The following is a 25,426-nucleotide window of genomic DNA, read 5'->3' as shown; positions in this document are numbered from 1 at the left end:
AGTAGAGAAAATGGGAGTAATGTGAAGAAAAGAGTCCACATGTAAGTGCAGGAAAGATTAACATAACTGTAGCCCTTGAGCCTGTGAGCATTCCAAATCACTGTATCTAGAACTGCCTCAAAGATGAGGTCAGCCCTCCAAGATGGGACATTCGGACAGGAGCAAATATACCAGATTTATCATGTCTCATGGCCCACTAGTCCTGGAACAAAAGTTTAAAGGTGAACTAAGTTTTCTCTTTTTCTTTTTAAAATTCTTTTTTAAGTGAATCAAAACAAAAACAAATCTCTGAGCAGAGATCATAAGAGGAATGTAAAACATTCATCACATTTGGGCTGAGAAGACTTAAATGTCTGCTGCTGTTAAATTTGAAGAAAAGGAAGGAGCCTAGGAGCCTGGGGAGAACACAAAAATGTTCTTGGTTTCTTGAAGACAAAGGCCCATGCAGTGAGATACTGTGGAAGTCCCTTAGTCTTAACTTGTTAGTCTGTTAGGAATGACAGAAGAGGTGAATCTCACTGTGGAATTTTGTGAAAACAAATCCACTGCTGCTAAAGGGAAGATTATCTTCTCTTGAAAATATCAATTCATTTATTATAAACACTCATAATATTAAAAGAAATATATTGTTTGAGGTTGCACATTATGCTTGAGGCTTTCATACAACTGGTTATACAGGGGCCTTTCAAATAAAGGTGAGAACAACTTTGTCAAGGAATTTGGGATCCTATTCATCTCCTCCAAAATTATGCCCCATAAAATTCTTCTTACAGCTTCCTAAAGTTTATTAGGCTGACCAAAGATGCAAAGAATCACAGGGAAAGTTAAGATTCTCTGGCCAGTTTCTAAGTGAATTCTTCACTTCACTGAATGATTTCCCTTCATTGAAGTGACAGGAATAAGAGAAACAAAACTCTGCTTGTCCTCTGCCCTAATAACAAGAGTAATTCTGAGAACTTTAGGCACTGTCCAGCCTAAGAAAGGGTTATACTCCCCTAAGAAATGGTTCTTCTTACCTCTAAATCATTTGGTCATCAAGTATGTACAGAGCTCAAACCTATGAGTGATATAGAAGTATCAATCTTTTCAGGAGCTTATAGTTGGTTTAAGAAAAAAACTAATATACTAAAATTAGAAAGTGCTACAAAACAATATAGAATATTTGTCATAAAACTGTAAGAGCTGTGAGAACTCAGAATAGGAAAACCAGCCAGAATTAGACAAGTTAAGGAACACTCATGGAAAAGATGGGAACTGAAGGGTAAATGGGGCAATGGAATGGAACATTCCAAAAAGGATGGCAGATTTATTCCTTGGAAGTCTACTCTGTAAAGAGACCTGAGGTAAAAAGAAAATAAAAGGCTCGGACCAGGATCAGAACACCCAAACTCTACTTTTTAAATCCATTATTTGGCCTTTAGCAAATAATGACCTATAGCAGATACTCAGTAAATGGTACCTATTACTCTTCTATTTATGCCTGTCTTCCCACAAGGGTGATGCTCCCTGTATAACCTGGTGCTACAGTAAGGTTCTGCCAAGCTATCGTATAGGGGGTTGCCTCAGGGCCAAAGAGGAGGAGGTGCTTTGTAGGATGCAATCATGAAGAGCTCATGTTCTTGTATACTCAGCTATAAAGTAGAGTAAAATATTAGGCTCGTTGGAGAAAATCCGTGTCTCTAGTGCCTAACCTTAGCTACTCTGAAAAGAGAGGTTATTCTTTATCCTAATTCCCCTGCTAGAAGACAATGCTTCCCATGAGAAACCCACCTGAGCTTTCCTAAAGATGTCTTAATCACTTGAAGTAAGAAACAGGTTATTTAGAAGTTAAACAACCAAAGAGAAGAGGTGACTGCAAAAGACTTAAAAGCCAGTCTGGGATCTCCCTGTTTTACCTTGAAAAATCTACTATGCCTCAGAGGCACACAAACACACACACACACAAACAAACAAATTTTTAAGGCAAATCTTATAACTTGGGCTAAGTGGCTTAGATCAGACCCTAGGCACAGACAATAGAGTTTCCCTTTTGGAAATTAAGAGTCTAAATATTTCTCCCTAGGTGTTACTGTTTTAGTTTAATTGTACTTTCAATTTAGTATAACATTTTAAGTGTCAGAACACTAAAAAGATTTCTTCTTTAATTTTACAGCACACATATAAACCTGAACTATATAACAAATGCTTGCCATATAAGGAATCAAAAATAAATCTGATTCCCATGAAATTCTAATTAAGGTTTTCCATCCTGTGAACCACCAAGACTTGATGAGCCATAAAATCTTATGAACATGTGAATTTGTATACAGTATTATACAGGAAAGAAGGGAAGAAAGGATTCTAAAGGTCACTGGGGGTTTATTTTGTGGAACTGAGATTTGAGGACTGCCAAAGGCTTTGTAAACCTTACTGATGAACCTGTACTGCTTTCCCCATGTCATAGCTGAAGTGACAGGCAAATTAAGCAAGGTTAAATAGTGAGTCAGTAGCAGATTCTGGTTCAGTATTTCCTGTCCATCATCAGATACATGGCTTTTCTAAAAGTAGCTTTTCAGTTGTTTAAGAACTGGGCTTTGTTTTTTTTTCTGTTTTTAGCTATGAATGGGTGAACTATAAAAGTGACAGTGAAGTCAGAGCTTTTTTCAAAAACACATATTTCAGCTACCCAAAACCTGAAATGATTTGCCCTCTCTTAAAATTCAAATCACAAGGCAAGATATGGTCAGAGCAAAAATAGATGAGTATTCAAACAGCACATACATGAAGCACACTATAGCTTTTTCTTTAACTTTACCACACACAGAACATTTCTCACAGAGATAAGCATAACTAAATGGGTGAAACTACTGCTCAGGGACAAAATCAGCAGCAGGCTCAGAGCCAAGAGAAGTGGGGTATAAAGTCATTCATTGCTCTCACCTCTAACAGATCTGTTGCTGACCACTATGATATTTTCATGGAGTTGCTCCTTGCTACACAAGCTTAATATTCTCTATGACTGCAGTCCCCAGCCCCCAGACCAGGGAAGGGTGCTGGTCTGTGGCCTCTTAGGAACTGGGCTGCACAGCAGGCCAGTGAGCAAAGCTTCATCTGTATTTATGGCTGCTTCCCAACGGTCGCATCACCACCTGAGCTCTGCCTCCTGTCGGATCAGCAGCGGCATTAGATTCTAGTAGGAGTGCAAACCCTACTATAAACTGCAACATAGGAGGGATCTAGATTGCATGCTCCTTATGAGAATCTAATGCCTGATGATCTGAGGTGGAGCTGAGGCGGTGATGCTAGCACTGGGGAGCGGCTGCAAATACAGATTATCATTAGCAGGGAGGTTCGACTGCACAATAAATGTAACATGCTTGAATCATCCCAAAATCATCCCTCCCCCAGTCTGTGGAAAAATGGTCTTCCATGAAACCAGTCCCTGGTGCCAAAAAGGTTGGGGACTGCTGCTTTAGAATATCATTCATCTTAAAAGAACCCAATTTAGAAAAGAGGAAGTAGGATCAAACTCTGTGTTTATGTTTATTTCAACTTTCTTCTCAGTGTTCAGAAATTACAGAAAAGGAAAATGTAACCTAAATGCTCTGAACTGTCAAAGAACAATTAAACAAGGCTCAGATTATCAAAATAATTTTTACAAAGCATGCAAAAGGACATGCAAAACACAGACCACAAGAGAAATGGTCATTTATATACCAACAGATTCCAGAATAAAACTTTTCCACCTGTTATTAGACTTTACATATGGCCCAAACTAGTTCTCCAAAAATCATGGAAGAGACATAAACCAGTCATCCTCAGGAACTAAGTAAAGTAAGTAAGGGTAGATGAAGATATTCATTGTGGCTCAAGATCTAACTGCTCAGCCAGAAGCCAAGCCATACATCAACCTTTATTGTAAACTTCCAGAACCTCTAAATACTATTAAATTTATTAAATTTCCTTATTTCTCTTGTCCCTTGTTTACTGCTTTACTACGGCAAAATTGGAGAATAAAAAAAAATCCTCTAAGGATCAAAATGTGTCATATTTTACACTCTTCAGGCTCTTATCTACCCTGTTTCTGTGGCAAACCATGTGACTTCAGTAGTCACAGTAAAACATAAGCCTCTGTTGTTGTGGTTTCTAAATTTCTGAAGTTTGAATTTCCTACTAACAAGTTAGGAAACGTTTGGTTTCCCAAGCATACCACTTTAGCCACTGCCTCTGTGCAGTCAGCCAGACTACAAGGAGGTGAAAACCAGTGAACTCATCCACTCTGGCATATGACTGGTCCCTCCATTGGCCTCTTATGTTAAATATGATGAACTGAACACCAAATAATTATATTAGGAAAGCCAAGTAAAAGAGGCAAGTTTCAAAAAAAGGACAGAAACCAGGGGTTTAAAAAAAGTTTTGTTTTATTGTAATTTGTTGCTCAGAATAAGAGCTGGAAAAGGATACACTCTTTGCAATCTCCTTTTTAAAAAGCAGAGAATAAAAGAAAGAAAAGCAACCCACCAAAGAATAAGTGTTGAGAGACAGGAATTATACTAATCCTCCAAAATATCCATGTGTAATATCTGAATGAAAATAACTTATGATCTGGGAGGAGAAAAAAGGACTAATGGAGAATATAAAATAAGGAAAATTTAACAGCTACATCATAATGCCTTTCTAAAGAATCCATTTCTGCTTCCTCAATCTGCTAAAATATAAAAGGAATATCTAAATGAAGATACATTTTGAGCAATAAAATACATATATTCTTAATAAAACACATAATACACACACATTTCTAAGTATATATAGTATTATGCCTTTGAAGTCTGTCTGAGAAAAGCCTCCCTGTTAAAAATATTTTCCGAGAACTTTAAGTTCCTTGAAATGTTCTACGGAAATGGTATTTATGACAAACCTACCTCCTCTGGGGAATGTGAGATGTTATTACTGGCAAAGTCACAGTTTTTTAAACCATCCAAAAATAATTATGAATTTATGCCAAATGACTAAACTTACTATATTATTCCAGTGATTAAGAGACTTTTGCTAATGTCTTATGATCAAGGCTCAAAGTAACCATGAATCTACAGAAAATATCGTGACAAGACAGTGGATTGCTAGTGGTAGTAATTTTCTGTGTCTTTGACAGGCAGAAGATTACAACACAAAATCACTGTAGAGGATGGTGCATGAGACATATGAGATAGGAGGTGTAGATGTATGTCGTGGAGGTGAGAAAAAGGATTGGGAGTAAAAACTACATTGGCATTCAGGCTCTGTCAATTACTAGCAGGACGTGTGGCAAATTATTAATAACTTTTCTGAGCATCAGTTCTCATTTGTAAAATGAAGACAGTAACACCTGCAGGTATTATTATTAACATGTTTCAAGGGTTAACATGATACATGGAATATAAAAATCACTCAACCAACTCTGGTTATTCCTAGACTATAGAAAGGAGGGATTACTATGTTTCTGCTGCTTACGGTTACACCTTTTCTCCCAAATATGGTACGTAGTTCAAAAGTGGAACAGGAATTTTTAAATATTTAGCAAATATTTATTGAATATCAATTAATTACCTGGTACTGTTCATGAGCTAGAAATCCAGCATTGAAAAAAACAAACCAATCAAGGAATAAAACACATGCACACACCCCACCTGCATGAAGTTTACATTCTAGTAGGAGAGATAGCCAGTAATCAAATAAATATGTAAAATACAGTATGCTAGATGGTACCAGAGGAGAGTCCAGTAGCTCCCCGGGGAGACAACCAGTACAAAAGCACACAGGCCCTGTTCTATTTGTGGAATGGCAGTGAGGCTGGTGTGGCTGGAGCAGAGCGAGCAAAAGGGAGAACAGTAGACAGGTTCAGGAACCAAGTGTGTGGGGCAGAAAGTGCAGGAATGAACAAAAGAGCACCAAAAACACAAGATGGGAGAAAGAGGAAACTTTTCTGAGATCATTCTATTTCTGGGTTTTCTAGCATGTAGCGTGAGTAGGTGGAAATAACACAGGCTTTGCAGTCAGTGAACTTTTATTCTGGTTTGGTTACCTGTGCTGCTCGATAAGTTATTTAACCTCTCTAAATTTTAGTTTTTTGGTTTTCTTCCATCTGCAAAATGAGAATAATAATACTTACCTCATAAGGTTGTTATAAGGATTAAGTGAGATCAAGTGGCACAGAGTAGACCCTCCATATGCTTGTTTCCTTCTCTCTATAAGCCAAGTCTCACAACTGGGAATTGGAATCTACATTCCATTCCTGTTCCAGAGCTACCGTAACTGTGGCCTTGCATGTTATTTAATCTGCCTGGGCCTCAGTTTCTCAACTAAGAAAAGAAATGCAGATGCTACACACAAGCATTGCAAAGACAGGTATATAACACTCAAGGTTTGTTATAAATCAAATACTTTTACTATTACAATTTATCTTAATAATAAAAATTTCAAAACAGGAAAAGTTTATGACTCCCATACCTCTATACGTTATTCCATTAAAAACACATCCTACACATTTTAATTTTTCTAACATGAAACTGTAATGATTTATTTATCAAAAATGTTGATTTGACTTCCCTTTTCCTGCCCCTGCTTAAGAACATTGATCCAATAGAAATATCTCCAAGAAATGTTTAACTACAAAAAGCAAGGTGCTGAACAGTGTAGTAAGCTACTTTTTGTGTGTAAAAGAGGGCGAGCATAAGAATCCTTATTTTTATTGGCTTATTTATTCATAGACTCTAAAAATATATATAAGAAATTAATATCAGTAGTTACAATTACCTTTTACCTTTTAAAAGGTAATTGCAGTTACCTTTTAACATACATATTTTGAAATATATTTAGAAATACTAATTTAAAATCCAAGACTGAAATTCAGATTCCTTTAAAAGTTAAAAGTATGCAAAATAATTATACAATATGGAAATCCCAATGCCCTGTTTCTCAATTTGGTTATCCTTCAACCTGTTGCTTTGTATTTTTTTCTGAAGAACTCAAAAAAATTATAAAATATCCTCAATACTCTTCTCAACATTTTTGACTAAGGAAACAAAGAGGAGAAACGGTATATAAAGAAAGACTATTCCCTTCAGGTCTGTGTCAACTTAGTCAACCACACTGCCTTTGAGTCCCCAAGTAGACCAAGTCTATGAGTATCTGAACTTGGCAGAGAAAATGCAGGTTTACATTCAAAGAACGAAGAGCGGGGGTAGGATGAGCAGAACATCAACAAGGCTTTGGGAAGGTCAGCCCTTAGCATCCATTTTGATATGCTGGCATTTCACTGGTTATCGCACATTCAAAGCCTCATTCACTTCCAGGAAGAGAGAAGAAGAGCTGTGGAGCAGATCTGTGAACAAAAGAGAAACGGAAAACAGTGGCTGATCCCAAATATGCTTGAGCACCAGATACTGAAGAAGAGTTAGGAATGTCAGATAACTAACACCAGATCTAAAAGTCTTCCCCAAAATTATGCCCTAAAATAGTAATTCTCAACCAGACTTGATTTATCTGCAGTGTCTGGAGACATTTTTCGGTTGTCCCAATTGAGTTAGGGGTATTGGATTACTTGTAACACTTAGTAGGTAGACACCGGAGATGCTGCTAAACATGCTACAATGCACAGAACAGCCCCCACAACAAAGAATTATTGAACTGAAGTGTCAACAGTGCTGAGACTGAGAAACCCTGACCTATAATGACAGTCAGTATGACTAACCATGTGCATAGCTGAAGAGATCCATGAACAGCCTGAAGGTTGATTGCAGGAAATAGATTATGTAGTCATATCTTTCATTCCAATTTGGATTCTTCCCAGATGATCCTTACTTAGGCCTGCCCATTGTGGAAAGGTGCTCTTCTGTGTTGCCTCACCACCTGCTTCTCTTTTTGTTTTCAACGTGGTGAGCAATCAGCACTTTTATTATTTATTTATTTTTAAATTGAAAATAAAAATTGTATATATTTATGGTTTACGACATGATGTCTTGATATAGCTCTACATAGTAAAATGGCTAAATCAAATTAATTAACATATCCATTACCTTACATACTAATATCATTTTTTTTTGTGGTGAGAACATTTAAAACCTATTCTCTTAGTACTCACCATCCTACTTCTAATGAGAACTGACATGTATTATAACGGGCAGTATGATAAGGGCTTTTGTATAGATTGTTTTTTACTTAATTTTCAGAACAACCCTATTGTAAGGGAAGTTCTAGTATTATCTCCATTCTACAAATGAAGAAAATGAGACTTACAGAGGTTAAATGGCTTGTTCAAGTCACTTAGATAGAAGTTGAAAAGCTAGGATTCAACTCCAAAACTCAAACTCCAGAGTCTGAATTTCTCACTCTGTACTACCCTGCCCCCCACAGTATTCCACTGCCTTGTTCCCATTGGGGCTTCGGTGCTGGTGAGTGTACATGCTGTCAGTCATCCCCACTGCCCCCTGCCACTCAGCCACCTGTTTACTGCCATTTTCTGCTGGGGCACTAAGGAAGACACAAGCCCTATCCTAAAGAAGGCTACCTTGGGGCAAACATCTAGATAAAATATGGAGGAACACAGATCACAGAGAGTATAACGTCAACTACAGAAAGAGGGAGGAAAACATGGAGAGGATGATAAACGGTGAAAGTGTTAGGAACCTGAGGACAAGCCCAACAGCACCATCACCATACCACATTTAAAGTTGGCTCTGCATGCCGTGTACCTGGAGGCACTGTCAGGAACACAGGAATACGTACACATGTGATAAGCCAAGGTATCACATGCTGAGTGGCTTTTTGAATACTTCTCCCTTGAGGGACAAGGCAGCCAGGGGAAGGCATCATGACTGTAGTAGGCCCAGGTAGGCCTTGAAGGATAAGGGAGACATCTACCTGAAACTTTCAGTTTGACAAGGACCTAATAAAGTCTCAATCTGTTAAAAAGACAGGCTGGCTTTCCTTGTGTAGTAGCAATCAAAATGAAAAGTCTGGAAAAGAAAAAACTTTGATCTGTGGAATCTTTTCCAAAAAAATTAAGACCTCCAATTCTGGGGGTGGGGAGAAAAACAACAGAAATGAGTAGGCTCTCTGTTTAGCACAGTATTTTATTCATGGTAATTGATTTTTTTAAAAGTACCTTCTTGATAACTATAATATATGCAAAACAAGGCAAAAATCATCTGAGTAAATGGCATAAAGAAAAATTCATCTGAGTTTTTTTTAAATAAGAAAAATTAAAATGGGGGATAGGAGAGGCACATTAGTGGTATTACATGAACATCCATTATCTAAAGGTTCTTACTAGAAAACTCCCTGAGAACACAGCACTGAAGAAGTCAACAACATATAATTCAAGCTCTAAATAATTATCCTGGTACAGATTTACAAATGCTATCCTTACTATCACTCCCTTGTTAGTTCCCATTTTACTTTCCCAAGCCTAGCCAGAGCACCTTTTCACATCTCCACTGGCCCTTTAATAAGGGTGTGGAGAGTGTCTTTCCTAACCTGGAATCCGTGGGAACCTCGTTTGTTCTCAAGATGAAAATATTCTCCTTGTGGCTGCCTGACTCCTCAAGCTCTGTGCCTGTGGACTCTCAGGCTGGCCTTTTTTTGGTCCTGAAACCTCACTTTTCAGCAGTCTTTTTGTTTCAATCAATTACTTTGCTCTTTTCTCAGATCTCAAGAGAGAGAGAGAGATTTGCCCCAATCCCAGTCTCTCTGCTCAATTTGAGAATTTCATAAGCTCTTTTCAGAATCCTGTTTCTCTGCTAAGAGAAAGGTCTTTATAATTAATAGGTCATTTCACTATTTGCATATTATTATTTCACTTCTCCTCACCTCTGGGGAGCCAAACATTGTTCAGGTGATGACGCCTCCTAACTCACAGTGTTCCATAAAAATCCATATATTCCTCTGATATCAAGCTAAAGCCTCCTTCATCACTTTATGCCCTAATTCTTGTTTCACAATGAAAGAAAAGAGTAATAACCTAGCTTGCTGGCTCTCAACCCATTTATGGTGTCTCTAAATGATCTCAATGAGATGATAGGATCTTCAGTAACAAGGACATAAAGCAGACACAAATGTACACTCATACTTGGCTAGCAGATGCTGAAAAAAGTGTTACTGTTCTTCTAGATCTTGCTGACCAAGTGAAATGAATCGACCATTACATTATGTCTATGGTATGCTGTAGCTGTAATTTAAAAAAAAAACAAAAAACCTTTTGACTTGTGAGAGAAATAAAAGGAAGCAGCATACACAGAATAAAAAGACTGGCCATAGCTATTTTTATGAGTGCTTCTAAAAATTAGACTAAACAGTGAAAAGTCTCATTGAAAAAGCAGGGAGCAGAGCAAGGAAATATAAATTATAGGCCTGATTACCAAAACCTATCTCAAATTAAGGAAGCTTTCCAATAAATTCCATGTAATTATTCTGCAAACTGCTAGAACTCCATGGCTATTTAACCATGAACACAGCTGCTATCAATGCAATGCAATAATTAAAATGACAGATAAGAATTGCTAAGAGATAAAAAGATAAAATGGTATATAATCATAACCAGATTATCAAAGTCTAGCCATGTAGGAACAGATATAAAAATGAATAAAGCAGTGTGATTTATGTAGCTTTTTGCTTAGTAATCAACATGTTAATTCAGGAAGAAAAAATTATGTATTAAACTAGCTCTGGAATAATGAAAACAAATATAGGAATTTAAGCCTTCATCAAAGTGAAGTTACATACTTAAGACTAGGATGAGAGTTACACTATTTTAAACATCTTAAGAAAGACCAAATAGGCTTTGCTGTAATTACAACATTTGGTTATTGATGGGAGACAATTATAAGCTATGACCAGATTGATCTGTGCAGATTTTGGGGAGAAAAAATGGTAAACTGACAAATAACAAGTACAGTGCCTTGCACATAGTAGGTGCTCATTGTGCTTGTCTCATAAAGTTCTGAAATGAATTAAATGTCAGCTGAACTGCATGGGACTATGGAAGGACTTATTTTAAAAACCTGGCAACTCAGTGGTTTCCATGCCCATATTTCAAATTGTGGTTTCAATAAAACACAGGGTTTTATGGAGACAGTTTAGTCATTCAGGATTTTTCTAAGGACTGGGAGAGAAAAAAATTTGAAGGCAGAGTATCTTCCATCTGTGTACAGTTGACAGTGAACAACTGGCTTTATTAATGATGGAAATATCAAAGCAATGACTATAAGTCAGTGAATTTGGGGACTTCATCAAGATGAAGTAAAGGGCTGACCAGTATTAGCCTGAAAAAGCCCAGGGTAATGGCCCAAGCTGGGGGCTTTTCTAGAGAAAGACGTTTCAACTGTCTATCCTGAGCAATGGTTCTCAAAGCGTGGCCCCTTCCAAGAGGTCTTCAAGGCCAAAGCTATCTTCACAATAATACAATCTTTTTCATTCTCATTCTCTCAGAAGGGTACAAGTTTTCCAGAGGCTGCATGAGGTGTGATGATGTCATTTTCAGATAGCTAGTGTAATGTGTGAAACAGATCTGAGGATCCAGCTATCTTTGAGTAAGCCAGACATTAGAGTTTGCAGAAATGTAAAACAATGCAACTCTTCTCACTAAATGTTTTTGTTTGAAAAAGTTATTTGTCATAAAAGTATCTTATTTATGTTAACATATAGTGGGTTTACTATTTTTAATGAATGAATATATTTAAAAATCTTAGTTTGAATTTCTCATATTAATAGGTATAACCCACACTCAAATCCTCTTTAGGATCCTCAATTTTTCAAGAGTGTAAAGTGGTCTTGAGACCTGAAAGGTTGAGAACTGCTGCTCTGGAGCTTTCACTGAATTGTGTTAGAAATATCTTCTCATTCTTCCCTAACAGCCTACAAAGTCTTTGAAAACTCTCCTGTTCATCTCAGTATAACCCTAGTACTAACTGTAGTTATTTGTTGTTTGTAAATTAAATGGACAAAAGTCTTGCCATATTCAAAACATCAAAAACTTTAAATTCAAGATCCATATTGTGAATACAGTGGAGTATTTGTCTCCTAAAAATGATAGTTGAGAAGCTGACTGAAGTTGTTCGCTGTTTACAGGCTGATTTCTGCAGCTAATAGGTACAATACAGGGTCATTAATGGCTTGTGGAATTGGTTTTATTGCTTAATAATCAGCCTAAGTTTATATGGGCCAGCTATCTGAAAAACTGGAAAAGAATCTGCAAAAGTAGAAATATAACGTGTTAAGGTGGTCAGATTATAGATGAATATTTCCTTTCCAATGTCATTTGCTGCTGATGTAATGTTGCTCATGTAATGAAAAAAAATATTGTCCAGTAAAGCTCTGGACACTGAGGAAAAAATAAAAGACTTACTCCTTTGTTTAGCAGAGTTGAAATAGCCAAGAAAAATGATAGGCTACGTAGGATATGGACATTTATCACCCATCCCTGTTCTTCTCAAATAAGCAAGCACATATAGTTCTAATGCAGGGATTGGAAGAAGGAAGAAAAGGAGCTGGAGCTATTCCAACAGTCTTGATTTTTTTCTAGAGGCTCTGAAGCTATAAAATAGAGACAATAATGTTCTTGGGGAACACTGATAAGAAGCCCACTCAAACTTCATTTTCTTTTTTACCCCTCACTTTTAAATCAACTTTATTGAAATGTAATTTACATATAATAAAATGTATCCATTTCAAGTATATACTTCAATGAGTTTTGACATCTTATTTTCTTAAATGCCCCAAACCATACACATGGTAAACACTAGAGCATCCTCTTAAAATATTAGTAAAACTACTTAGGACAATGGTATACAGTATTTTCCACTGGAGGGTGTAATTGCTCATTCTTTCATTCATTCAAAAAACATTCACTTGGCTCCCTCTACTTGTAAGGACTTTATGTAGACACTGTAGAAGACATAAATGAATCAGACACTCAGATACTCTTCCTGTTCTCAAGAAGTTTATATTTTAGTTGAGTTGACTGTAATGTACATAAGACAAAATCAAAAGTGGTAAGAACTATAATACAAATTCTTATGGGTATGAATGGCATTATAGCATTTATAATCTGTTTCATATGTATATTATATGATGCATATTATAACACTCAGTGTCTCACATACAGGAGATAAAATATAGGCACAAATGTGTGCTGACATGTGTGTGTAAATAAAAACTGAAAAGACCTTCTGAATATATAATTTGTAATGAAGAACTAGCATTATGGTTAGTACTAAGGAACACTCAAGATGACAGATGTGATATTTTGAAAAAACCGGTATTGCACATAATAATAGTGATAAACCATAGTAAGTTATAACAATTCTGAGCTATAATAGAAACTCTAAAGAAAAGCTATAATAAGATATTGCTTTAAGCCAGTTTGGATTTAATTACCTCACATTTACGTCCATAAAACCAGCTTCCACAACCTGTTTTTGTTGGACAGGATTCAGTGTATGTTCCTATAATCCTGTGGTGTCAGTACTTGAACACAAATATGAGTACTTTAAGACAGTAGTCTTCAAACTGGGGTCCATGTACCCCAGAGGGTACACAAAACCTTTCCAGGGGTACAGGCATGAAGAGCTTTAAGGGAATCAATGTCTACATCTATAATTCGTATTAATACATATACTTTTTTCAAAGCTGATCACCAAAGGGACAACTATAGAAAGCCTTACTCCTGACAGTTCCAAGATAGCAGAGCAGTAGGCTCAGAACTACCACTGCATGGAGCAATGCCTTGTTTCTTCATCTGGGGACAACTAGGGGAAGTCCCTGTGCCTTATCACTTTCAGAAATGAGATGGGTGCCAGAGGGATGTGTATTTAAATTTACTAAAGTTGAAAAATGAAGTCAGACTTTTCCTGAAAGAATGACTGGTTTGGCTGTTTGATTTGTTAATGAAGACTTTTAGATTATATGGCAGATATTAAAATATATCTTTTGCAACTATTTAAACCTTGAATAAAAAAATCTAGATGCCAGTTTTAAAATGTATAAAGGGGTACTTAATTTTTAAAAATTCTTTTAGGAAATATAAGAACAAACATTTGAAAACCACTGCTGTAAGAGATATAAAGTAAAAAGAACACAAACTCAATGATAAATAAGGATTTTTCATTAAGTTGATAGTTTCTCCAGAGAGTCTTCTTAATAAAGACTCTTGTATGTGGACAATCCCATGCAATGATTTGTGTTCTCTGCAATGTGATGTGAGGAAATAGCACAGGCTTTGTTCTCTCCTGACCTTTCTGAGACTCAGTTTTCACAGCTATAAAATGGAAATAATCCCAAACCCTGTAAACTTATCGTGAGAATTAGAACCCAGACTTAGCTCAGTGCTTGGCAACACAACATCATTGGTACTAAATCAAGAATGGTAGCTAATATATAATCTCCTATATTTTAGTCTTTGGGCTATGTGAGGAAAATCACAAATTGGAACTAAAATTATTTACTGTCCATTTTATGTGAAAGAGTAGCTACTGACCCACCACCTATGGTGTGCATTTTAAGTCATATTTTTCCAGAAATATGGACATAGTTCAGTTAATTTAGTCCTCTTCTCCTACCTGATGTCCTCAGGTAAAAAGTAGGTGGCCACATAGGTCAGGAATACAGGCTATATATACCTCAGACTGGGATATAATCAATAATGAACAACAATTGCCTGAGTTAATATTCAGCCAGAATTCCATTTCCAGGAAACATCTGACATGTAAATAGTAAAGCCTTGCTATCCATAATCAGTCCAAGGGCCAGCAGACTTGGTATCATCTGGGGGCTTGTTACAATGCTAACTGTGAGGCTTAACCCCAGACCTACTGAATTGGAATTTGCAGTTTAACAAGATTCCCAGGTGATTCAAATGCACATTAAACTGTGAGAAACACTGATAAAGACCTTCAACAGGGAAGATACAATCACCAGGTGTACATGTCATTCAGGTAGCAACTTTCTGTTGCACCTACTTAAAGCTGAGTAAGGCAGAACTATGGACTCTAACTTCTAACGATAGACTAACATATGTACATGCCCATAAAGACCCACACACATACCTACACATACATAGACCAGTGGTTCTCAAATGGAGGTGATTTTTCCCCCCAGGAGACATATGACAATGTCTGGAGACATTTTTAATGTCTGGAGGATACTGCTAAACATCTTATATTGCACATGACCTCCACAACAAAAAATTATCTGGCCCAAAATATTAATAGTGCTGTGGTTGGAGAAACCCTGGCATAGATTATACAATATCCTCACCTAAGGGCACATTAATTGGAATTATTAATGGAAAAAGGAGTCATAATTTGACTACATAACTCTGATGGGATGAATTTCAGATATGGAGAGTTATGCATCTCAAGGTCTACACTACTTTCAAAGTAATGAGAATTCTGGTTAAAAGCTATCAAAATCTGCTTTAGCTAGCAAACCTAGAATCCATGCTAGTGTGTATTAGCATATAGAGTCCATCAGTATCAACGCCTAAAACCTGTTAAATGTGCAAAGAAAAATAATGGAGAAAGCAAATTAAGTTATTATTTTGTCTAAAACCCAATCAATCCTACTTAAAGAAAGAAGCAGGCTTAGGAGCCTCAACTCTGTACCCTCCTTACTCTATACTTTCTTGAAGATCATCAACCACCAGCCTCGAACTTCACACTTCAACCTTCAAATGTTCCTGGATATAATGCAAGAAATAGTGGTTTAGGGTAAGCCCATTCATTACTATCATTCAGAGTGCTAGTTCCTCCAAATTCAGTTGCATAACCAATATCTCTCTCCCTCCCCACCCACCTCTCTCTCTCTCTCTCTCTCTCTCTCTCTCTCTCTCTCTCTCTCTCTCACACACACACACACACACACACACACACACACACACACACACACACACATTACATGCACCCAAATGGTTCTGAAAAGGTTCCATCAAGGCCTCCTGCTCTCAGTTCTCCCTAGTTCATGGTCCTGAGCTTCTAAATGATGGTGGGGGGTATAGGTTTTCTGCATATAAACTCCTATCTCCCTTCCTGACAGGCTTTACCAAACTAGGCAGCTAACTGTCCTATGCTGTCCTCATGGGAGTGGCCCAGGGAAGTAGCAGGTTATTGGGAAACAAGTAGTAAAGAAATGCTTCGAGCAAATGTATTCAAATAGTCAGTTTTATGTGCCTGCCTTATAAGATGGAGCTTGGGGAGCAGATGCGGGTGTCAGCCAATTTACAATAACCATGAAAAAAATGCATCACATCTGCATCATGTGAAACAGATGCATCACGTTTGCTGCTTGAAATCATTGAACAAAATGGAAGCAATTGAAACTTTTTCAAAACACTTTTTGCAAGTTACTGCACTGCCAATATTCACTAATCACCATTCCACTTTAATGCTCTTTCATTATACTACAAAATAATCTTCCCTCCCTTATATCTTAAGAAAACACACCCACTTCTCATAAAAATGAAATAGCACATGTTATTATTTAATAAGTGGAAAAGAAGTCCTTACAAGTTTTTGTGAAACTGTTCTTTAATAAAACTGTAATAAGAACTGTGGTGTAGAGAAGGGAAAATATTTCACTGCAATTATGCTCAACGCATTGTCAAAATCATTAAATTGAATTCTAATGCTAAGGCACAATGAAAAAGTACTTCACCAAAGTTTCTGTTAACTATTTCACCACCAAAGCAGCTTACCTGTGGACTCTGCCACTTGGTTGAGAAGTCTCATGACCATTTAGAAAGAAGCTGCCATGTTTACCTACTCAGGCTTCCAGGGTCTCAAATAGGGAGTGGGGCATAGCCAGAAGCCACGGGGCAAGCCTCTAGCCAAGGCCATGGATGAGATCATCATCAACCCCACCCCAGCATCTTGCCTCTTCTGAATTTCACAGGCCACAGCTCTTGAGTCAGCCTCCTGTTATGTTCTCAAAACAGAAAAAAACTAAAAGATTCCCACAAAAAAGTTTGGGAATTATTACATTATACAATTATATAAAACATGTTCCTCCTCTGTAGTGTAATTACATAAAAGAACAGATTAGGATCTCAAAAAGGACTCTATTTCTAAGAACACTGTCCCAAATTAGTTTCCTTTTCAAATGTCCTCTCAAATCCTTAAAAACTTTCAAAAAGAAAGTTATGTGACAAAGACTACGGACATTCATTGGATAATTAATTCATTCCTAACAGAAAAGATTTATTAAAGTATTATGAAAGCAAATATTTATAACTTTTCATTCATGACAAGTCCTTTAGTTCAATTCTTCAGGGATTCCATCCTATTTTAGCTTCTGTATAACAATACAGCAAGGCTATAATTATATGCTCTATAATCAGCTCATTCCAGTATAATTAAGAGTTCCACAAATTTAAAACTGCGACCTCACTACTGAGGTAGAAGAAATAGTTTATACTGCACGTAAAATGCCCTTCTGTTATGCTGACAAATTTAAAACATAAAGAAACAAATGGCATGTTATAATCTCACCATTTAAGTGGGAATTATTATACTCCTGATAATAAAATTTCTCCTCCATTGTGTCTAGTATCAGACTCTCATCAATATGCGCTTCACTACAAAATCCCATGTTCTTCCCATATGCTGTGAAAACTCCAAACTCATTCAGATGCTGCTTCTCAATTCCTCTCATTTAACTGCCATCCACTTAGTATAAGATATACGTGAATGGTTTCTAGAATAATGTCATGCTAGTACAAACCAAGTTTTAATTTGCAGAAAAGGTGCATCAGTGAAGTACATAATTTCTAAGCAACGCGAATAAAATTTTATCTTAATTAAGAATCAGGGTGTTGAGCATTAAACATTAATATACTGCATATTTTGGTTCAAGCAAACCATTTGATAAATATAATAATCAGATGAATAACAAAAGAACAACAGCAACAACTAACATCAGTTGCTTACCGTGTGCTTGGACTGTGAGAATCTTAGATGAATTACCTCATTTAGTTTTCATAAGAACCCCTGAGGTAAACATAATTATTGTCCCATTTTTCTTATGAGGAAACTTAGGCTCACAGATGTTAAATAACTGCTCGGGCTAATTAGCTGGTAAGAGTAGGTCCAGTCAGTCTTGAAGCCAGGTCTAACTGCATCTCAAGCTTGTGCCTATTTTCACAGCCTTCAGGCTAGACTATGTACTAATTATATGTTGCACAAGCAATTTAAACCAAATATTCTTGCCCTTACTTTTCTAAGGCTCCTGCAACTATTACTAATCAATGGTAGTCAAATAAGAAAGTAAGTTATCCATTTATCAAGATTCTCCTCCCTCTTCAAATTCAGGAACTCCTTTGCATATTTTGTATAAACTGATACGATCTTTCTAAATTACATAAATGTTTAATCTGATAAGTTACTAAAGCACCAATTGCAAACTAGAATGTACTCCTGTATTTTTCAGATTAAAGAAGCTGATTGATCAAGAAACCAAGTCCCAGGAGAAGAAGGATCAAGAAAAAGAGAAGAGGGTCACCACCCTGAAAGAGGAGCTGACCAAGTTGAAGTCTTTTGCTTTGATGGTGGTGGATGAACAACAAAGACTGACGGCACAGCTCACCCTTCAAAGACAGAAAATCCAAGACCTGACCACAAATGCAAAGGAAACACATGCCAAACTAGCCCTTGCTAAAGCCAGAGTTCAGGAAGAAGAGCAGAAGGCAAACAGACTAGAGAAGGAACTGCAAACGCAGACCACAAAGTTTAACCAGGACCAAGACGCAATTATGGCAAAGCTCACCAATGAGGACAGTCAAAATCGCCAGCTTCGACAAAAGCTGGCAGCACTTAGCCGGCAAATTGATGAGCTGGAAGAGACAAACAGGACTTTACGAAAAGCAGAAGAGGAGCTGCAAGATATAAAAGAAAAAATCAACAAGGGAGAATATGGAAATGCTGGTATCATGGCGGAAGTAGAAGAGCTTAGGAAACGTGTACTAGATATGGAAGGGAAAGATGAAGAGCTTATAAAAATGGAGGAGCAGTGCAGAGATCTCAATAAGAGGCTTGAAAAGGAAACATCACAAAGTAAAGACTTTAAACTAGAGGTTGAAAAACTCAGTAAAAGAATTATGGCTCTGGAAAAATTAGAAGATGCTTTCAACAAAAGCAAACAAGAATGCTATTCTCTGAAATGCAATTTAGAAAAAGAAAGGATGACCACAAAGCAGTTGTCTCAAGAATTGGAGAGTTTAAAAGTAAGGATCAAAGAGCTTGAAGCTATTGAAAATCGGCTGGAAAAGACAGAATTCACCCTAAAAGAGGATTTAACTAAACTGAAAACATTAACTGTAATGCTTGTAGATGAGCGGAAAACAATGAGTGAAAAATTAAAGCAAACTGAAGATAAGTTACAAGCTGCTTCTTCTCAGCTTCAAGTGGAGCAAAATAAAGTAACAGCAGTTACTGAGAAGTTAATTGAGGAAACTAAAAGGGCACTCAAATCTAAAACTGATGTGGAAGAAAAGATGTACAGTGTAACCAAGGAGAGAGATGATCTAAAAAACAAACTGAAAGCAGAGGAAGAGAAAGGAAATGATCTCCTGTCAAAAGTTAATATGTTGAAAAATAGGCTCCAATCATTAGAAGCAATTGAGAAAGATTTCCTAAAAAACAAATTAAATCAAGATTCTGGTAAATCCACAACAGCATTACACCAAGAAAACAATAAGATTAAAGAACTCTCTCAAGAAGTGGAAAGACTGAAACTGAAGCTAAAGGATATGAAAGCCATCGAGGATGACCTCATGAAAACAGAAGATGAGTATGAGACTCTAGAACGAAGGTACGCTAATGAACGAGACAAAGCACAATTTTTATCTGAAGAGCTAGAACAAGTAAAAATGGAACTTGCTAAATACAAGTTAGCAGAAAAGACAGAGTCCAGCCATGAACAATGGCTTTTCAAGAGGCTTCAAGAAGAAGAAGCTAAGTCAGGGCACCTCTCAAGAGAAGTGGATGCATTAAAAGAGAAAATTCATGAATACATGGCAACTGAAGACCTAATATGTCACCTCCAGGGAGATCACTCAGTTCTGCAAAAGAAACTAAATCAACAGGAAAACAGAAACAGAGATTTAGGAAGAGAGATTGAAAACCTCACTAAAGAATTAGAGAGGTACCGACATTTTAGTAAGAGCCTCCGGCCTAATCTCAATGGAAGAAGAATCTCTGACCCTCAAGTATTTTCTAAAGAAGTTCAGACAGAAGCAGCAGACAATGAACCACCTGATTACAAGAGCCTCATTCCTTTGGAACGAGCAGTCATCAATGGTCAGTTATATGAGGAGAGTGAGGACCAGGACGAGGACCCTAATGACGAAGAATCTGTGCTGTCCTTCAAATGCAACCCATCTACTCCCTGTCCCGTTAACAGGAAGCTATGGATTCCTTGGATGAAATCCAAGGACAGCCATCCTCAGAATGGAAAAATACAAACTAAACCCAATGGCAACTTTGTGCAACCTGGAGATCTAGTCCTAAGCCACACGCCTGGACAGCCACTTCATATAAAGGTTACTCCAGACCATGTCCAAAACACAGCTACTCTTGAAATCACAAGTCCGACCACAGAGAGCCCTCACTCTTACACGAGCACTGCAGTGATACCGAACTGTGGCACCCCAAAGCAAAGGATAACTATCCTCCAAAATGCCTCCATAACATCAGTGAAATCCAAACCCTCTACGGAAGGCCTCATTAATTTAGAGCAAGGCATGTCTCCGATTACTATGGCAACCTTTGCCAGAGCACAGACCCCAGAGTCTTGTGGTTCTTTAACTCCAGAAAGGACAATGTCACCTATTCAGGTTTTGGCTGTGACTGGTTCAGCCAGCTCTCCTGAGCAGGGACGCTCTCCAGAGCCAATTGAAATTAGTGCCAAGCATGCGATTTTCAGAGTCTCCCCAGACCGGCAGTCATCATGGCAGTTTCAACGTTCAAACAGTAATAGTTCAAGTGTGATAACTACTGAGGATAATAAAATCCACATTCACTTAGGAAGTCCTTACATGCAAGCTGTGGCCAGCCCTGTGAGACCTGCCAGCCCCTCAACACCACTGCAGGATAACCGAACTCAAGGCTTAACTAACGGGGCACTAAACAAAACAACCAATAAAGTCACCAGCAGTATTACTATCACACCAACAGCCACACCCCTTCCTCGACAATCACAAATTACAGTAAGTAATATATATAACTGACCACGCTCACCCTGATCCAGTCCATACTGATATTCTTGCAAGGAACGCCAATTCTTTTTTAATCATCCCTCCATATCCCCAAAAAGACTGACTGAACTTGTACTTTGGGAAGGTTTGTGCATGAATTATACAAGAGTGATCTGAAACTAACTGTTGCCTGCATAGTCATATCAAGTGTGCACTTACTGTATATCTTTTCATTTACATACCAGTATGGAAAATATTTAGTCTGCACCTATAAAAATACATCTTTATGTATTTCATTTTCCATAACTCACTTTAATTTGACTGCAACTTGTCTTGGTGAAATACTTTAACATTATAAAGCAGTAAATAATTTGTTGTTTTTACCATTGCTTGCTGAATTTTCTTTTGGTCATTCTGTATTATAGTTCTGCATGTACAATAGAATTTTATTTCCTATTTATAATGTCTATTAATCCTTCCTCAAAAACAAACAGGACCTACTCTCCATTTACAGTTAACTTCTGATCACATATTAGAAGAGGAGAAAGTGGTTCAAATAAATAAAAATTTTACATCTCTTTGATTTCAAAGTGAATTGTAAGATTTTTCAAGAGCAAACGTAACCACATGTTTTCATGTATCTTAGTATCCCTCGTGACCAGCACAGTGCTTAGTATATATTAGGAACTTACTAAATGTTTACTAATAATAATGAAATGATATTAAATAATTAGCTTTTTTTGAGCACATATAAGCTGATGGTAAAAGTAAAACATTTTGAAATGTGATAGGAAGCCAGAGAAAGCACATTTGGAAATACAAGTTATGATGACAATCAAGAGTTGACTGTATTTCTACCATAGACCAAAATCCCCACAAAACATTTATGTCTACAACCAAGTCTGGAATCAGCCACTATGACACAAGTTCTTGAACACAGTGCTTCAAAGCAAAAATGTCATTCTTATTCCTTTTTCCTATATGGATCTTAAAACAGTTTGGATTACTTAATGTAGGTGCTACCTATCCTGCTTAAAAGGAGACTGCATTCAGAAACTTTCAATTGTTCTTTTTACCTCTCAACAAGCAAATAAAAGCCAAAGACAGTTATGAACACAAGTTATAGAAAAGGCATATTTTTTAAAAAATCACACAGTATGATAGTTGAAGAAAGTAATACACTGTGAATTTCTTTGGTGATTATTATGCAATTTACAAGGCAGGTGAAAAAAATTCAGCGAAAGCATCCTAGAAAGTTTGGTGCCTGGCTCATGGGACTCTAAGTATAATCTATACTTCTGAGCAGAGAATAAGTTTTCAGAGGAACATTTTAAATTTTATGTCTGGTCCCCAAGTCACATTTTAAAGGACAAACTACCTTACTGCCATTTTCTTTTTTCTAACCCCATAACTGTTAATTTAGTGTGGTCAATTGTACTTCTTTCAAATCTAAGTTACTGATTTTAAACACAATTCATTTAGTCATCCAGGCAAACCATGAAGATCTCTAAGAATAAAAGGAATCTTTCACAATTATCCTTCTTTTCCCTGCAAAATCAATTTCATGATAGCAAAGTCAGGATTTGTTGACAGAAACACTTCCATGGTGATGAACTGCAACACCAACACTGTGGGCTTGCATCATCATTAAATAAATCTGGATGAAAGCTGAGGCTACTGATGAATGAGAAAGCTTCTGTTTAAACACATTTATCTTGGGAATCGGCTGTGACCCAACTGTATTACAAAATACATGATGGTCTAAATGTTGTTCAAAACTATTTTTATTTTTAAGTCACCTTGGCCTAGAACTTTGGAAGGCACAACATACCTCATTTTAGCTTTTTCAAAGTAGGCAATGATGCTGCTGCTCCTGCTGCTGTAGCCTGAGATCTTTTTCTAGTTAATAATCAAGAGTGGGTCTGTGTAATGTTTTGGAAGGCACTGATCAACTGATGATAAAATTATAAACGACAGAAATTGGAATTAAAGGACAAAGTCTTCCCCACTTTGTCACATAATGGCACAAATAGAAAACATATTTGTGTGGTGCTGGGTGAAACAGATAAATAACTAGCCAAGGGATTCCCATCACCCCAGTTCCAACCAAGCTGCCCCAAGTGATGGAGGGAGGAGGGAAATCCATTCTTGCCACACTTGTAACTAATAGAGTTTGGTAGCTTCGTGCTATTCATCAGCCCACCCATTTTGTAAAGATTCAATTTTTTATCTTATACTAGCCACAGCCATTCTCTAGAGTAAACACTACAAGTCCTGTGCTCCATGATTATGATGCACAAATTCTCATTTCACCATCTGCTCCAGATTTTAACTATAAATAGGCTTCCTGAATACTTAATCTAACATAACTGGAAATTTACCAGACCTTCAAGGATTACCTCTCTTTTAGAGGTTCCTTTACTTGGAGGATTCTTTTAGCATAATTCATATCACCATTGGCCAAGCGTGGTGGCTCATGCCTGTAATCCTAGCACTCTGGGAAGGCGAGGCAGGAGGATTTCTTGAGCTCAGGAGTTCGAGACCAGCCTGAGCAAGAGCAAGACCTTGTCTCTAATAAAAATAGAAAGAAATAGCCAAACAACTAAAAGTAGAAAAAATTAGCCGGGCATGGTGGCGTATGCCTGTAGTCCCAGCTACCCGGGAGGCTGAGGCAGGAAGATCCCTTGAGCCCAGGAGTTTGAGGCTGCTGTGAGCTAGGCTGACCCCGTAGCACGCTAGCCCAGGTAAGAGGTGAGACTCTGCCTCAAAAAAAAAAAAAAAGAAAAAGAAAAAAAAAATTCATATCAGCATCAAAATAAACTTTAGGAGACTGTCAGATTAAAAATTTACATATAGATTACTAAAAGTGCCACTAATTAAAGTTCATCATAAAGACAGCATAATTTCTGCAAAACATCTTTTTTCCTATAAAATTATAGATAAAATGACACATTCTAGATTTTTGGCCTTTAATAATTTCTTATATCCTTTGTGTGTGCAAAAGGTGGGGTGGGGGGAAGGGAGATAGAGATTAGAAGATTACAGTTCCTTTTTCATTGACATATAATCACAAAACACCCCTAAAAACCAAGGTGAGAGGAAGAGACCCTGGAAAATCTTCACTTGAAATATGTGAGGGTAGAGGTCCATGATAAACTCATAGAAGATAGACCATTTTTATGTATAGCTGAAAAACTCATATTTTCCTTTTACTAATTGGTCCCAATTTCAGAACCCAGTTTCATTTGACTCACAGTCCCACTATTTCTCTAACTCTTTGAAAACTGTGGGAACCTAACACAGAAGTGAATGATTTTACCACATTCCTTTTTCCACCTAAAAGCAATGGCAAAACTTTCCCCAAGAGGATCCTGCTGCTCTCTAGGGGCACTAGCAAAAATAAAATTGTCATCCTTACTAAAAGAAAATTGTACATTGCTACAGTTCAATCTTTGCATATAAAAGAGGATCTCCATACTTGTTCAAGATCATGACAGGATTACGTAAAATATACTCAGAAGGTCTCCAAAATTATACCTTAACAATGCCAAGACATTTGGCGTGATGTCTTCCTAATATCCAAAGGATAAAATTACAGGCACTGTGAGATGTTCATAGAAGGGATATTTTATTACAAATTTTATAGCCTGAGGAACCTATGATCTTCATTGATTGAAGTATAACTCTAAATAAAAACATGTTTTAGTAGCTTCTTTGATTCTGAATATTTACAAAGTGAGTTTCCTTTGAAAAATGTTAGACAAAGGCAAGGAAAAACCTTTAACCAACACTCTAGTTTCCCTATACCTTGAGTTTCTTTTGTTTTTTCCTCCAAAATAATCATTTTGCTTTGAAATCCCAAGAGAAAAGCTAAAAAGACAGAAATGCATGCCCCAAACACTCTTATAGAGCAACATTTCTCAAAGTAAAATCCAAGACACCTGTTTGAGAATCTCTTCATATTAACATCAAGTTCCAGCCGGGTGCGGTAGCTCATGCCTGTAATCCTAGCACTCTGGGAGGCCAAGGCGGGAGGATCCCCTTGAGCTCAGGAGTTCGAGACCAGCCTGAGCAAAAGCGAGACCCTGTCTCTACTATAAATAGAAAGAAATTAGCCAAACAACTAAAAAAATAGAAAAAATTAGCCGGGCACGGTGGCATGCGCATGTAGTCCCGGCTACTTGGGAGGCTGAGGCAGGAAGATTGCTTGAGCCCAGGAGTTTGAAGTTG

General features: G+C 37.2%; 2 protein-coding genes across 4 annotated transcripts in view; one reads left to right on the top strand and one right to left on the bottom strand.

Annotated features, from left to right (window-relative positions):
• CMSS1 (cms1 ribosomal small subunit homolog) overlaps window positions 1-25,426 on the bottom strand; it is a 345,956-nt gene that overhangs the window by 295,373 nt on the left and 25,157 nt on the right. The gene's annotated exons all lie outside the window — the stretch shown is intronic.
• The window catches only part of FILIP1L (filamin A interacting protein 1 like), a 269,373-nt gene that overhangs the window by 229,338 nt on the left and 14,609 nt on the right, over window positions 1-25,426 (top strand). Inside the window, exon 5 of one of the 2 annotated variants that reach the window (XM_012743068.2) lies at window positions 18,433-21,208. In XM_012743068.2, coding sequence (XP_012598522.2) covers window positions 18,433-21,208 — 2,776 coding nt within the window. Of the gene's footprint in view, window positions 1-18,432; window positions 22,963-25,426 lie in introns of those variants that run through there. The other variant, XM_012743073.3, reaches the window with a different exon arrangement.

The sequence above is a fragment of the Microcebus murinus genome, chromosome 1, assembly GCF_040939455.1.
Source record: "Microcebus murinus isolate Inina chromosome 1, M.murinus_Inina_mat1.0, whole genome shotgun sequence".
In the NCBI taxonomy this organism is placed as follows: domain Eukaryota; kingdom Metazoa; phylum Chordata; class Mammalia; order Primates; family Cheirogaleidae; genus Microcebus; species Microcebus murinus.
This window is presented reverse-complemented; position numbering and strand designations above follow the sequence as displayed.